Source organism: Rhinoderma darwinii, chromosome 2 (assembly GCF_050947455.1).
Source record: "Rhinoderma darwinii isolate aRhiDar2 chromosome 2, aRhiDar2.hap1, whole genome shotgun sequence".
NCBI classification, from domain to species: domain Eukaryota; kingdom Metazoa; phylum Chordata; class Amphibia; order Anura; family Rhinodermatidae; genus Rhinoderma; species Rhinoderma darwinii.
The window spans coordinates 64,649,828-64,664,748 of record NC_134688.1 but is presented as its reverse complement, the minus strand read 5'-3'; the positions used below and the strand labels follow the sequence as shown (position 1 = coordinate 64,664,748).

At 42.1% G+C, this 14,921-nt stretch overlaps 1 protein-coding gene across 7 annotated transcripts in view; it reads right to left on the bottom strand.

The window, feature by feature from the left end:
• The window catches only part of FRY (FRY microtubule binding protein), a 420,217-nt gene that overhangs the window by 169,726 nt on the left and 235,570 nt on the right, over positions 1-14,921 (bottom strand). For all 7 annotated transcript variants that reach the window (XM_075851697.1, XM_075851698.1, XM_075851696.1 and 4 more), the window contains one exon: positions 10,365-10,564. In XM_075851697.1, the coding sequence (XP_075707812.1) occupies positions 10,365-10,484 (120 nt within the window). In that variant the 5' untranslated portion in view covers positions 10,485-10,564. The remainder of the gene's footprint in view (positions 1-10,364; positions 10,565-14,921) is intronic.

Genomic DNA, 14,921 nt, shown 5'->3' with positions numbered 1-14,921 from the left:
ACCAGTTGATGGTTAGGGATTCTTGGCCATCATAAAGCTGCGTGTACTGTGTTATCATTCCCCTGTGATTCATATTTATTCTTATATATTGTGTTATACCCATATGCTTCCTGCTTTGTAGGACGCCTGACAATGCACTGAATGTTTCATTGTTTTGTCTCATATATGTTAACAATAAAGGATATTTTGTATTTTTTCAAACAATCTTGTGTTGATTGACCTGATCTGTAGGCTATATATTGTGAAGTTGTCTGCATCCACTGTGCTCTCCAGTACACTTTTTTATTTTTTTTTTAGAATAGATACACTGCCATAAAAAATAATAATTCCCCAAACATACCTTTGACAGATTTTGCACATATAACACTTCAAAAATGGAAAAATAAAAACAGAAATACATTTCTATATGCTTATCAGGAGGCATTCGTTTTGTCTTCTCACCCCCCCCCCCCCCTCACTCCAGCACTTCTGCATATAAAACAGGAGGGAGTCAATGTGGATATTAAAGCTTAGGCTGGTTTGTCCGTGGCTGGGAGCCAGGGGAATCTCTCTTAGTTAATTAGTGGATGCCAAAAGTGCCAACTAGGTGGGCACAAAGTTAATATGGATAAGACGACAGGTAGGGAAGGGAGCCCTGCCGATATACTTATTCTTCATATAGAATATGTACATTGCTTTGAGAAAGTATTCACCCCCTTGTTGTTTTTCCATTTTTGTTGCATTACAACCTGAAATTAAAATGGATTTTAAATTTTATTTTATTTAAAATCGACCTGACAAAACCATCCAAATTGGTAGTGAAATAAAAATAAATAAATCCCTTTTTAAAGAAACTTGTATTCACCCCTCTGCTATAAAACCCCTAAATAAGGTCTGGTCAAACCAATGAACTTCAGAAGTCACATAATGAGTGGAATAACGTTCCCCTGTGTACAATCTAAGTGTCACATGACTTCAGTATAACTGCACCTGTTCCGAAATGCCCCCGAGGCTGCAGCACTACTAAGCAAGCAACATGAAGACCAAGGAGTTCTCCAAAAACATCAGGGGCATAGTGGTGTAGAAGTATAGATCAGGGTTGTGTTCTAAAAAAATATTCACAAGCTTTGAATATCCCACAGAGAGTGGGTAAGGAGGGCATTAATCAGAAATTCAACAGACACACAAACAATAATACTGAAGGAAATTGAAATGATCCTCAGCAGAGTTGGAAGTATCCGTCCATAGGATCATTATAAGTTGTACACTCCACAGAGTGTCCAGAAAAAAAAAAAATAGCGTAACCCCCAATATGCCTTTTCACGGCGGTCACTAAGGGGCCTTAGACTAGGCCTTCGCCTTTTCATGGTGGCCTAGTCTAAGTCCTGCACGGGTGTCCCGTGCAGGCTGGAGCCGGGGCTCGGCTGTCTGACGACAGCTGGGCTCCTGCTCCAACGACCGAAGTTTACTTAGATTGCGGCCGTTTAACCTGTTAAATGCTGCGGTCAATAGTGACAGCGCAGTTGCGTAACTACCGCGGTAGCAGCCGTAACGGCTGATACGGGGCCCGTGGCTTGAGGGGGCCCGTGCCGTCAGCCGACACGCCCCCCCCCATATGCCTGGTGGCGCCGCTAGCAGCCGTAATGGCTGCTACAGCGGTAGCGCCGCTACTATGGGGCTCGCGCCGCCGAGCCTCCAACCAGTATGGGCTGGGCGACACAGGCCCTCTCATGCCAGTAGGCGTCGCTAGCACCGGAGGGGGCCCTGGTGCTAGCGACATCCAAATACAAGCATTAGCGCTGAATGCCCGACCATTCAGCGCCTTACAATGACGCTGATTGGCTAGTGCCGCGATGACGTCATCGCGCCGCTTCCATGCTTGAAAGGCGCTGATTGACGGGGCTAATCATTCTGCCCCGCCAATCAGCGTCATTAGACGCTCGTTCAGCTCCAGCAGACCTGCCACAGCGTGGGAACGGGATCATGCGAGTATGTAAAGTTTTAGGTTTTTTTCTCATAAAACTGAGTGGCATTATATATAGTGGGGGCTCTATCTACAGGGGGGTTGTCTATATGTGGGCCACTATGTACAGGGGGGTCCATATGTGGGGATGTGGGGAACAATCTACAGGGGGGGGTCTATATGTGGGGCACTATATACAGGGGGAGCTATATGTGACACTATACAGGGGTGGGCTATATGTAGAGCACGATCTATAGGGGAGCTATCTTTTAGGGCACTTTCTATAGGGGTGGGCTATATTTGGGACACTATATACAGGGGTGGGTTAACTGTGGGACACTAGCTACAGGGTGGCTATATGTAGGGCACTGTCTACAGGGGTAAGCTATATGTGGGACACTATATACATGGGGAGCTATATGTGTCTACAGAGTTGGGCTATACGTGGAGCACTATCTATAGGGGAAGCTATACGTAGGGCAGCATGGTGGCTCAGTGGTTAGCACTATTGCCTTGCAGCTCTGGAGTCCATATGTGGGCACTATCTCCAGGGGCTTCTATGTAGGTCACTATCTACAGGGGGCAATGGGGGCACGGTGTGTGTGTGTGTGTGTGTGTGTGTGTGTGTGTGTGTGTGTGTGTGTGTGTGTGTGTGACAGTGTATGGTACTAATATAATCAGGGACACAGTCTATGGGCTATTATAGTTAGTGGTGCAGTGTAGGGATGCACGATGCATCGAAACTTCTATACTGTTTCGATACTTTGCATTCCCAAACGGTTCGATACGGTTGTTTCATGTATTTCGATACTATGCTGCGCCGCCGCACAGCTCAGTATAGTAACACATGAATGTATGAGAGCGGGGCTGAGGCTGTGTGATACAGCCATTGCCGCGCCCTTGAGTCCTGACTAGTGCGCGGGGTCAGGATTATGCGATGCGGCTGGCTCTGCACTAATGAGCGGCGGCACTTAAGACAGAACATGGCGGGCGCGCTGCTCAACACCCCCATGTTCTGTCCACAGTGCCTGAACCGCCGCTCATTGGTGCAGCGCCGGCCGCATCACCTCATGCTGACCGCGCATGCGCTTCCTGTCAGGAGCGGGGCAATGACTGTAGCAAGGTTCGGATAGCACTAGGTTAAGGCGTGGGTGCATAAGTAGGGTCCCAACCCAAGAGAGAAAAAGCACTATGCACACCAAAGTGGAAATTCTTTTGCAGATAAATAATTTATTATATTCATAGCCAATGAAGGTGTAGTGCGACGTTTCGGTCAATACCATGACCTTCCTCAGGCATTAAGTCAATGTATGATCCTGTATGGATGGCGCATTCGTATGGCGGCTGACCGCAGCTCCGCTCTATAACGGCGGAGATCAGAGAAATCTCTGCCGCTATTCTCCTGCATGCTGCGATCACAGCGGACTGCAGCATTCAGGGGAAAGTGAGAAGGGTGGGATGCCCCTTAGATCGCATCACAGGGAATTCCTGTGACTCGATCGAGGGCCACACCATATATGGGCAGACAGCCCAGGGTCTATTGAAGGAAACCAGGGCTGTCTTACCATATTTCCTGTTGTTAGGGCATACTTAGGTATGTCCTAACAACTGCCTGTGTACTATCCGTACACAAGCTAATGTACTGGCATATAGATGTATGCCAGTACATTAAAGTTTAAAAATAAAGTAAAAACAAAGTAATATTAAACGTAAAAAAATACAAATATGCCTTTTCTTTTTTTTTTTTTTTTTACAATAAACATTAAAATAAAGTCTCAATACATAAAACATACACATATTCGGTATTGGCGTGGCCGTAATAACCTGCACAACAATTTGTTTGCGTCATTTAGGATGTGTACACTGTAAAAAAAATAAAAAAAAACTTTTCACTTATTAATGTGAGGCACGAGGTGTGATGAATTTAACCTCCATGTGCCTCACATTAATAGTAATTAACCCCATCATGTACCTCGCACATTAACCCATTATGACTAAGAAACATGATGGGGTTAATTACTATTAATGTGAGGCAAATGGAGGTTAAATTCAGAATCACAGCTCGCGCCTCATCAGAAAATGATTTATTACTGTTGGCAAATTATCGAATTGGTATCGAAATCGCAATACTAACCAAAGTATCCGTATCGAAGTCCAAATTCTGGTATCGTGACATCCCTAGTGCATGTATGGCGCTTTATTATATTTAGAGGTGTTGAGAATTTTAACTTTGTTTAAAGGTGCAGAAATGTTTTAAAAGTGAGAAGCTGAAGACATCTGAGCGGAAAACTGCTGAATGGGTCATGGCCGGGAGAAATCCAACATAGAGGTCTGGACCGGAGGGAGAAGAAAAGAACTAGAATCTGAGACGTCACCGGTGAGTTACTTAATGTAAATGTTTATTCTGCCTCTTTTCAGTAATGTAGTCACTGTGTGATCTGCAGCGAGATGATGGGTGGTATGATTTTTTTTTGGTGAAACAGCATCTCCCAGCAAATCCTTACCATTGTTCGGGCCATGCTGGGAGCTGTAGTTTTACACCGTACCAACCTATACGCCAGTGGTTGCACTAAATTGAGCTGTATTTGTTCTGGTGTTTTATATATGTACCGAGCTTGGTTCTGATGCTGTATGTAAGTACTGAGCTTGGTCCTGGTGCTGTATATACACACATATAAGATTGGTTTTGGTGCTGTGTATATATGTAATGAGTTTGGTTCTGATGCTGTATATATGTACTGAGCTTTGTTCTGATGCTATATATATATATGTCAATGCTTGGTTCTAGTGCTGTATTTATATACTGAGCTTTGTTCTAGTGCTGTATTTATGTACTGATCTTGGTTGTGGTACTGTATTTATGTACTGATCTTGGTTGTGGTACTGTATATATGTATGAGCTTGGTTCTGGATCTGTAATTATATAGGATATATTTATAATAATAAAATTGCAGGACAGATAGAATTGTTCTCAATTCATTGTATATTTAATGTGAATCTGTCAGGTAGTTTTAAACCCTTGAACCGCCACCATGCAGTAATACAGGACCTGAAAACATTCCCTGGTATGTTTTTTTCAGATGCAGCAAAATCCTTAAAATCCACTTTTAAAATGGCGCACACTATATGCTAAATTACTCATTAGAGGGTCATGGGGCGGTGCCGCTATCCTGAAGAGTCACATAGTCCTACCTCCAAACCCACCTTTCCATGTTTGAGTGACATCTCCCTGGCTGATACAACTTTCTCAGATGCGCCATTGCCTTGTGGCACTATACACAAGGGGGGGGGGGCTGTGTGGCACTATACACAAGGGGGAGCTGTGTGGTACTATACACATGGGGAACTGTATGGCACTATTTACAAGGGGGAGGGCTATGGCTCTATCTACAGGGGGCTGAGTGTGGCGCAATCTACAGGGGTCTGTGTGTGGCACTTTCTACTAAGGGGGGGATGCGCTGCCCTTTCTACTAAGGGGTGGGGGACTGTGTGGCACTATATACAAGGGAGGGGGGCTGTGTGGCACTATATACAGTGGGAGCTGTATAGTGCTATATACAGTGGGGGCTTTATGGCACTATCTACAAGGGGGAGGTGGGGGCGCTATCTACAAATTGGGTGTGACACTGTCTATAGGTGGGGCTATATAGCACTGTCTACAGGGGGGCTGTATGGCACATTCTACAGGGGGCACTATTTATAAGGGGGTGGTTGTGGCACCCGGGGGGGCCCCGGTCAAGAGTTTGCTATGGGGCTCAGTCTTTAATAGTTACGCCGCTGCGACCACGGCATTTAACTTTTTTAGAGAGGGAAGGAGCTCCCTCTCCCACCCATCGGCGGCTCGCAAATGCAATCACAGGCCTCTGATGGGGTGTTATGGCAGCCAGGGGCCTGATAAAAGCCCCCAGGTCTGCCCTGGGCATATGCCTATTAGGATGTGTCAGAGGCACGTCCTGATTGACAGGCAATAATGCTCTGATATACTAAGTATACCAAAGCATTATAGCAGCGATCTGAAGATCGTATAGTAAAGTGCCCTAGTGGGACTAATAAAAGAAGTAATAAATGAAATAAAAATTCTTAATAAAAATTACAGTAGAAAAAATAAATAGAAAAGTGGTTTTATTTAGTAAAAGTGCAAAAAATAAATAAAAGTAGACATATATGGTATCTCTGCAACCATAATGACGCAAACAATAAAGTTAATATGTCATTTATACCGCAAGGTGAACACCGTAATAAAATTTTAAAAAAAACGCAAAAAACAGTGGCAAAATTGCTATTTTTTCCATTGCTCCCCAAAAAAAGTCACAATAAAAGTTAAATAAATCCCATGTACCCCAATATAGTACCAATCAAAACTACATCTCATCCCGCAAAAAAACAAACCCAAAAAATCACTACATTGATGGAAAAATAAAAAAGTTAGAGCTCTTTGAATGAGACTATAGAAAAAAAAATAGCTGGGTCATTAGGGCCTAAAATAGGCTGGTCACTAAGGGGATTAAAAACATAAGAAAACATGTTTTGCATTCACCAACACCACGGGGCGGACTCCCCACACACATGGAAGAAGGTTCTCTGGTCAGATGAGACTAGAATTGAACTTTTTGGCTATCATTGGAAACACTGTGTGGCGCAAACCCAACACATCACCCCAAGAACAGCATTCCCACAGTGAAGAATGGTGGAGGCAGCATCATAATGTGGGAATGCTTTTCCTCGACAGGGACTGGAAAACTGGTCAGGATTAAAGAAAAGATGAATGGCAGTAAATATAGGGCAATTCTTGAGGAAAACCTGTTTCAGTCTGCCAGAGATTTGAGACTGGGATGGAGGTTCACCTTCCAGAAGAACAATGACCCTAAACATATTGCTAGAGCTACATTGGAGAGGTTTAAGGGAAAACATGAAAAAGTCTTGGAATGGCCGAGTCAAAGCCCAGACCTCAATCCAATTGAGAATCTGTGGCATCTCTTGTGGACTATTGTACACCAACACAACCCATCTAACTTGATGAAGTTGGAGAAGTTTTGCCTGAAGAATGGCCAAAAATCCCAGTGTCTAGATGTGCTGAGGTAATAGAGACAAACCCCAAGAGAGACGGTCATCTGCAATTGTAGTACAAGGTGTCTCCACAAAGTAATGACTTTCAGGCGGTGAATATTTATGCACATTAAAGTTCTCTGTTTTGCATCTTGTTTATAGTTTGTGTCACAGTAAAAAAATATTTTGTACCTTCACAGTGGTAGCCATGTTGTGTAAATCAAGTGGAACAAACCTCACAAAAATCCATTTTGATTCAAGGTTGTGATTCAACAAAACAGGAAAAACCCCAAGCTGCGGTATTTATAAAGCATACAAGAATTTCTATTATACGTGAAAGGCAGATTCCAGCGAGTCAGTGGCACTCCAGATTCCCATATATCATATTTATAAGAAGCCTATAGTGGACCGTAAAGGTTCAGGTTCACTTTTAGCATCCATACAAAATATCTGCTTCTACTTCGGGAAGTTGGCGGGTACCAGTTTTTATGTGCTGCCTATTCTTTAACAAAGGCTATTGAATGTGTTCTGCAAAATGAGTTATCTGCAGGGAGCAGAAGTCTCAGAATAGCACACATTTACCAATGGTTTCAAAAAAGATTATTAGAATGCTACGGTCCTATATATAGGGTGTTAATTTCACTCTGCAGTAGAAACATCAAATGTAAAATATTCCATATCCATGTGAATGCTTTATAAAGTGGAATATTAAAAATCCCATAGACGACATACTCATGAGGGTCAACACATAAAAAGATAATGATCTTATTAGGGTACAATATCTTAGAATCCCATTGTATTCAATAAGCCAACTGTATCAGAACTAAAACCCTACAGGTGCCCTTGATGGATTGTATACTTGAAAAATCATGCCCCAATAATTACAATTGTATAATATGTCGCTTATTATAACAACCAGCGGGTTGTGGACCCACTGTGCTACTCAACCGGGTTTGACCTTGGCCCACCTCTAAGGGCGTTGTCTATGTTGCCTCCCCTGTATTTAACCTACAGCCCCCGTACGGGTATCTGGACTTCGCTGCAGGGAGACTACAAGGTCTTGAGGTAGCAGCAACAGGCCCAGCGGACCAGGAGACAACGATGTAGTACACGATGGGTTCAGGCACTGGCAGATTATACCAAGGTAGGCAGGCAGGTAAGGATCTGGAGGTCACAGTTTGTAGCAGTTTGTAGCAGGTCTTCAAGTTCGCAGCAGGAGACAGGTTGCCAACAGTTTGCAGGCCACAGGCTCATATCAGGTAGAATAATACGGACTGGCAGCAGTGGGTGAGTAACCCAGCAGTGGGGATAACCAGCAGGAGCGGCACCCGCTGCCAGCGTTACCCTTACATACAAGTTCATCAAAACCCAAACTGTGGTCAACAGCCCAACCCATCTTGTCCAGCTTTTTCTAACTAGTATAGACCAGTGTATGCTAGCTCATACACAACTACAGGATGGTGGTTCAGGCCCTCATCTCTGGAGGACAACGAATATCGCTATTACACTTTGTCTTGCATTGCATCCCAATAGAAGTCAATGTAATAGGTCATATATCCTGCTGCACAAGCAGTAACGTGCATTAAATAGTGCATAGTAAAGATCAAAATGGGTCTTTTATCACCCAGGACAGAAGGGTCTGGTGTTTATTTCCCCCTCCATGCTCTTTCCAGGACCTTGGGGCATTCCTCCACTTCTTTAAATAATGCAGTTCCTCTGTTGATGACACTCACTACTCACAGTGGACCTTGCATATTGTGCCCTCAATCCAATTTTGCTATGGGTCCCATTGTTTCTTGATCTGCCCCAGGTGACAGTCCCCATTCTGTGTACTTTGATAGGCTAAAAGATAGGCTAAAAGATCAGGGCCGGATTAAGATTGGTGAAGGCCCTTAAGCAAAAAATAGTTTTGGGGGCCCCCATCCCAAAAATGGAACCTGGACCATCTGACCACTTATAGCACCCACATATAAGGAGAGGTGGCCGCGCCTCTACGTGACCCTATACACTGAAGTCTATGGGAGCCAAACCAGTGACTCCTTTAGACTTCAAAACAAAAAAACACACGCACGTGTTTCCATCTCCTCTCGACTGGATTGGATTCCTGAACTGCCATTGAGGCATCCACGTTTTACTGGAAGGGTGTTCCAAAGGGGAGGATTGAATACATTACCCATTTAAAAAGGGATTGCGGGGTTCGCAACTAGAAAATGTTAGATGGATTGATAGATGGACTAATAGGTGGATATATAAAACAGGCTTTGATGGAGGCCCCTGAGGTACCCAAGGTGGTCAAGGCACCGGAGCACGTGCCTCTATTGCCCTCCCTATAATCCAGCCCTGTAAAATGCTATTTTAAGAGCATGTTGGTGCAGGTCAATGGGACTTATTTTTGTTCCCTACTTCGATCTGCGAGTTTTTGACAAGAAATATGGAACTGTATGAAGGACCCCTTACCAGCACAATGTTGTTGTTTTTTACTGCAACCAGGACGAGGGTACTAAAAACAGATAGGGGATCACAAATCTATGGGTAACCAGGAGCTCCTAGACAGCAGAATCACCAGGCTATGAGATCAGTTTATTTTAATATTCTGCCAAACTCAAAACAATTTAAAAAAAAGCATTTTGGGACTTTTTTGGAATTTGCTTGTAATGCTCCACTATACTATTCAGTATCAGCATAAATACGGATGATACACAACACAACTGTCAATCAATACCAATTTTCAGAAATGTCCCCCATACAATATTATTAATATTTTAGGGCATATAAATATGGATTTATGTAACGTGCTGGGAAATGGGGAAATGTCATTAGATGCGGTTCTGCAAATAATACGGGATGGCAGAACAGATGTGTATGGAGGGAGGGGACAGCCGCTCAGGAAGTTGTAAAGATCCCATCAAGTATAAATAGATTGGGCAAGACACCAAATACAACAGCAGAGTGCTGAGTAATGTGTTTTGTCAATGTAAAAAAATAAAAAAATATCTGATAACAGAGTGAGGCTAGCCAGTAATCCGCGTGCCTAGAAATAAAAGTCATTCTCATCAATATATATAAAATATTCACATGGCACACATCAAATGAAGCATCTTCTGTACAAGTCCCACGCGTAACATCTAGTATACATAAAAAAAATCATAGCACCCACTTATGGCAGCCAATTGCTTTCTATCCCGTACTAGAATAATAACAGCTGAAATTTGATTGGTTGATAAGAATTTTAATTTTTAACCAGTTTGACCTTTAATTTAAAATTTTGTTCCTTCAAGATTTTTTTTTAAAGACCCAGCATCTTTATATGGAACACCCCTGTGATAAATTTATATGCAACACTTAAAATGATAAGGAATCCTCTCATCTTACTCACCAGAGGTTCGGCCATTATGATACGAATCTTGCGTTCCGCTTGTGTGGTAAAATTTGCAAATAAGCTCTTAAGAATATATTCCCCAGGTTTACTCTCCGGGTCAATGTTGATGGGCAACATGGTTGGTGGTCCTTTATCTCTTTGTGTGCTGGATATTGGCTGTACTTGTGGTTTGATATATCCGTTACCCACTGGAGAAGCTAAAATACAAATAAACAAAAAAACAATAAAGAACTAAATTTATATAAAAAAGTTCAAAAACTTCTAAAATTCTACAACATAAAAGGAAAGCTCCACTGTTAAGCCACTTTAAAATAAACAGTTTCCTAATATACATCTTCCGAACGACTCCCTTTAGGAGTAGAAGAGATTCAGGTAATAGAGCAGGGCAGTAGCAGCTACCCTATGGCTACCCTGTTCTCAGTGGAGTACAGGCGCTGTTTATGGTAGACTGTACACTGACAGCCTCTCTGCTCCGACAAACTATTGTATTGTTTTGATGACAGGAAATATTACCACACACACACACACACACACACGCACACACACACACACACACACACACACACACACACACACACACGCACTTCTGATAATGTAGTTGCCTAATATATTGTAATATCCTAGAATAAAAGGTGGAGTTTTACTTTAAAGTAAAACTTCTTTTGAATCACAATTTCCAGAATTATAAAAAAATGTTGAGTAACTTTGTGAATATTATGCTGTGCTGATTTGTTGAAAGCGTAACAAAAAATTCTGCTGGTGTCTTTTTACAAGATTACAGTGCACTGCGGGAGCACAAATGAAAGTTACACAGTGGATAAAGGTAATATGTTATGTCACATGTCTGACAGCAGTCTGGAGATAAACCAGTGTCTGTTTCCAACGGCAACCTGCAGAATTTTGAAAATGACACGAGAACTCAAAATTGTAACAAAGTATTAAGCAAAGGCACTTTTCAGTAGCTTTACCAATTGAAGTGTTACAAATGTGACATCACAACCTCATCAAATCCATCTCTGCTCTTCAGATTTACTCAATATCAACACAAATCCTTTCATACCTTTCCTACACTTCTGTTATGGACAAGCTCGACACTGTAAAGGCGGTGCGCATACAGTCAAATGTACGTATATTAAGTAAAAGAAACCCAAACCTCATTGCACATACTTCTACAGCCTCCAGATTACAGAACTATTTCTAAGATTACACTTTCATTTTGCCTCTAGTTAAAAAACAACAACTATGTAGACATGACCAGGACTGTAAAAAAAGAAACTTCTATGAGATATAAATGTTTTGTTTTTTTTACACAGGTTTCACATTGTGCTGGTCATGTGTAGCACAGCATTTTATAGAATGGATATTGTACATGAACAGGAACTGCAAGTGCTGATTTAACGGAGAAGTCGACTGTCAATCTCAATAATAATCCCCATAAAAAATGACTCCCGCTGCTTAGCTACATAAAGGAGTCACAACATTTGGTTGTGGCTGTGTCTGGAACTGTAGCTCAGTCTTATTCAATTAAATGTACAGCACTGTGTCAGGGTAAAAATTAAGGGGATGCAGCACCTTCATGCAGTTGATTAGCAGGGCTGCCGGGAGTCGGACCCCCACTGATCAGTTATTAATGGCCGATCCTAAAAATCTGCAATCCCCTTAACGATTCATTACAAAGACACTAAATTTTACATAAGGTATTTAGGCACAGTGACATGGCGTAATAAATGAGGGAATTAGATAATTGGCAAGTCCTTAAGATAATAAAACTTGTCACCCTATCAACACTATCTGGACTGTTATATAAATACTTTGCTTGTGTTACGATTAGCAGCCGGACTGCTGCTAATCAATGATTCCTGTTATATCGGTGTTTGGGCGTTGCTAAGCAATGCCTTTGGTCAGAGTCTGGATTTGATCATCATTTAGCTTTGCCTGGTTAATTAGGGCAGAGAACTTTTCTTGGGCCCATATATACTTCAGGCCTGGATTACTTAGGCGCTGGTTATATAGTGTTTCTGGCATGTGCTAAACTATTTCCAGATTCTACTTGGTGACTTTGTTCTCGTCTACGTGTTTGTGCTGTGAGACATGTTGGTCCTCTGAGAGATCTAGTTTTTGTATAGTGGTTTTATGCGTTTCCTGCCATCAGTAGTTCCACTGGTTTGTTTGCCTTTCCTGTGCGTTTGGTCTGCTGCGAAGCGGTTGTCTTAGGCTGCTATGGGATAGTATTCAGATAGGGTCAGCGAGTGCCGTTTATTCTTGTCCACTGTCTATTCATCTGTTAACTGCTTGCATGCTATTCATCTGCCATCCACTCTATTTATGCATCGTCTCCATCTTCTACTGCCTTCAGTGTTTGGTTCCGCTCATCCACTGGCGAGTTACTTGTGCCTTTTGTTTTCTGTCAGTGTTGATGCGTGCTTTACCCATGTGATATCGATTGTCTGATGTTGCAGTCTTGAGCACCACCAGCGGCGTAACAGCTTGCAATATAAAATTTAAATTCCCTGCAACGCTCTATGGGCAACACGCTATGGTCCTACTTATGCAGTTTCCCAGCTTGTTAAAGTGGAAATTTATTTTAAGTAGTTGTCACTTCGTTGCTTCTACACCGATGTGGAACGGAACACATTCAATCTTTCACGTGCTGAAAAATATAGTCAACCAGTAATGACTACCCTCCCCCACCCAACAACCATCGCGTCTATGTGTTACGATCGTATTCATGCATTTAATTTTTGTCAAATGTCTTGTTAAATTAGAAGGAAATAAAACAACCAAGCGCATATGAGTGATTTTATTACATTTTCATAATTTTAGCAATTTTTTATATTTTCTTTTTTCATTGCTCTCATTTCACTCTAGGTCACGTACAGGAAAATAAGGAACTCCTTGTACCAGGCCTAGTTTACACGGTGCCAGGGTATGTCACTTTCCTACATTTCAACTCAAGCAGCATAAAAGAAAAGAAAGCAAATACCAGCACTGTTTTTCCATGCATGAGATTCCATAACTTAGATTCTCAGGCTAGCAGCCAGAAGGGGCTTAGTGTTCTATGGAGGCAAGCTCCTTGTGGACAAGAGAAGCCCCTGTCCTACACGGTACAGGGTTCCAGATGTTGGCGCAAAATATTATGGCGCCAGATCCATAAAGAATTGCTCACCTGTTGTTTTATTTCTTAATCCAATTATTAGCAGAACCACATATATAATATGGAAATAACATGTATAAGGTGCAATAAACCCAAAGAACAAAGGAGACCTTACAAAAAGAGCTGATAATATAACCAACAAATATGTATGTAAAGGTTTCTGGAGGTTCTCTGAACTGGGGATAAGTGAGAGAAAGTAGTGGTGATCATTGGGGCTGACATTTTTTGGACATCCTTTTAGTCATTGCTTCGAAGACTATAGTCATCACTCCAGCTTAAAATACTCCTAGTAGTCAGTACATAGCTTCAAATTATATTGTACAAATATTTGTATTGAGTTTGTCCATTGAATATAGCGGTCCATCTACTCAACAAAGATACTGTCCAATCAAAAAACAGGAAATCTAGGCTAGTCAGATCTACTCCCAGGCATTAGTTAGAGGCTGAACGTTCCAACTACAGAAAGAACCATTCTTTTTAATGAAGTTTGAGACCTTCCACAATTACACAAGTCCAATTCAGCCAGTCGTCATGTCCCCGTACATCAATTGACCAATACACTATTACTAGATCTTGCCAATACAAAACAGTAGGTACAATATTTTTGGAGGTTTTATTTTGAGATATATCAATTACATCCAACCAAGGTATTGTTGACACAAGGGCTAATGCACACCGCAAAGCCGTAGGCACGGAGCCAGTGGCCCACAATCCCTACAGTTCCATATTACAGCTGTAGGCGCTCTGTGCGCCGTTGTATGTGCCTCTACATGGCACCATATTCCCTCCTATGCACAGAGTTTCTAAGGTAGAAAACCTTCGTTACATGGCATATAATAGAGGATGGCACACGGGATGTACAGTATTTGCCCTTTTGCAGGCTATGAGTGCTGTATTCTGGATCCATACAACACAGATCTGTAATAGTCGTATTTATCTGTTTTACATGCAGGTGGTGAAATTAATATAATAGACGGCACAGGGGCTCAGTGGACTGGGGTCCTGAGTTTGAACTGGACATCTACATGGAGTTTGCATGTTCTCCCCGTGTTTGCATGGATTTTCTCCGGGATCTTCAGTTTCCTTCCATACCCCGAAAAACTTACTGGTAGGTTAATTGTCTTCTTGTGAAATTGTTCGTAGTGTGCGTGTCTGAGATAGAGAACTTAGATGGTCATCACTCATATTCTCTGTACAGCGCTGCAGAATATGTTATATAAGTAGTATATGTACAGGTTATATAAGTAGCACAAAATAAAGATATAGTGAAAGGGTTTTCCCAGATTAACAAGTAATGTTTATTAAAGTGAGCACATAGGCCGCATTCACACTTATGTATAAACGCGCTAACACATCTGCTATCTTGACTTTTCACAATGATTTCTTAGATGGAGCTCAGT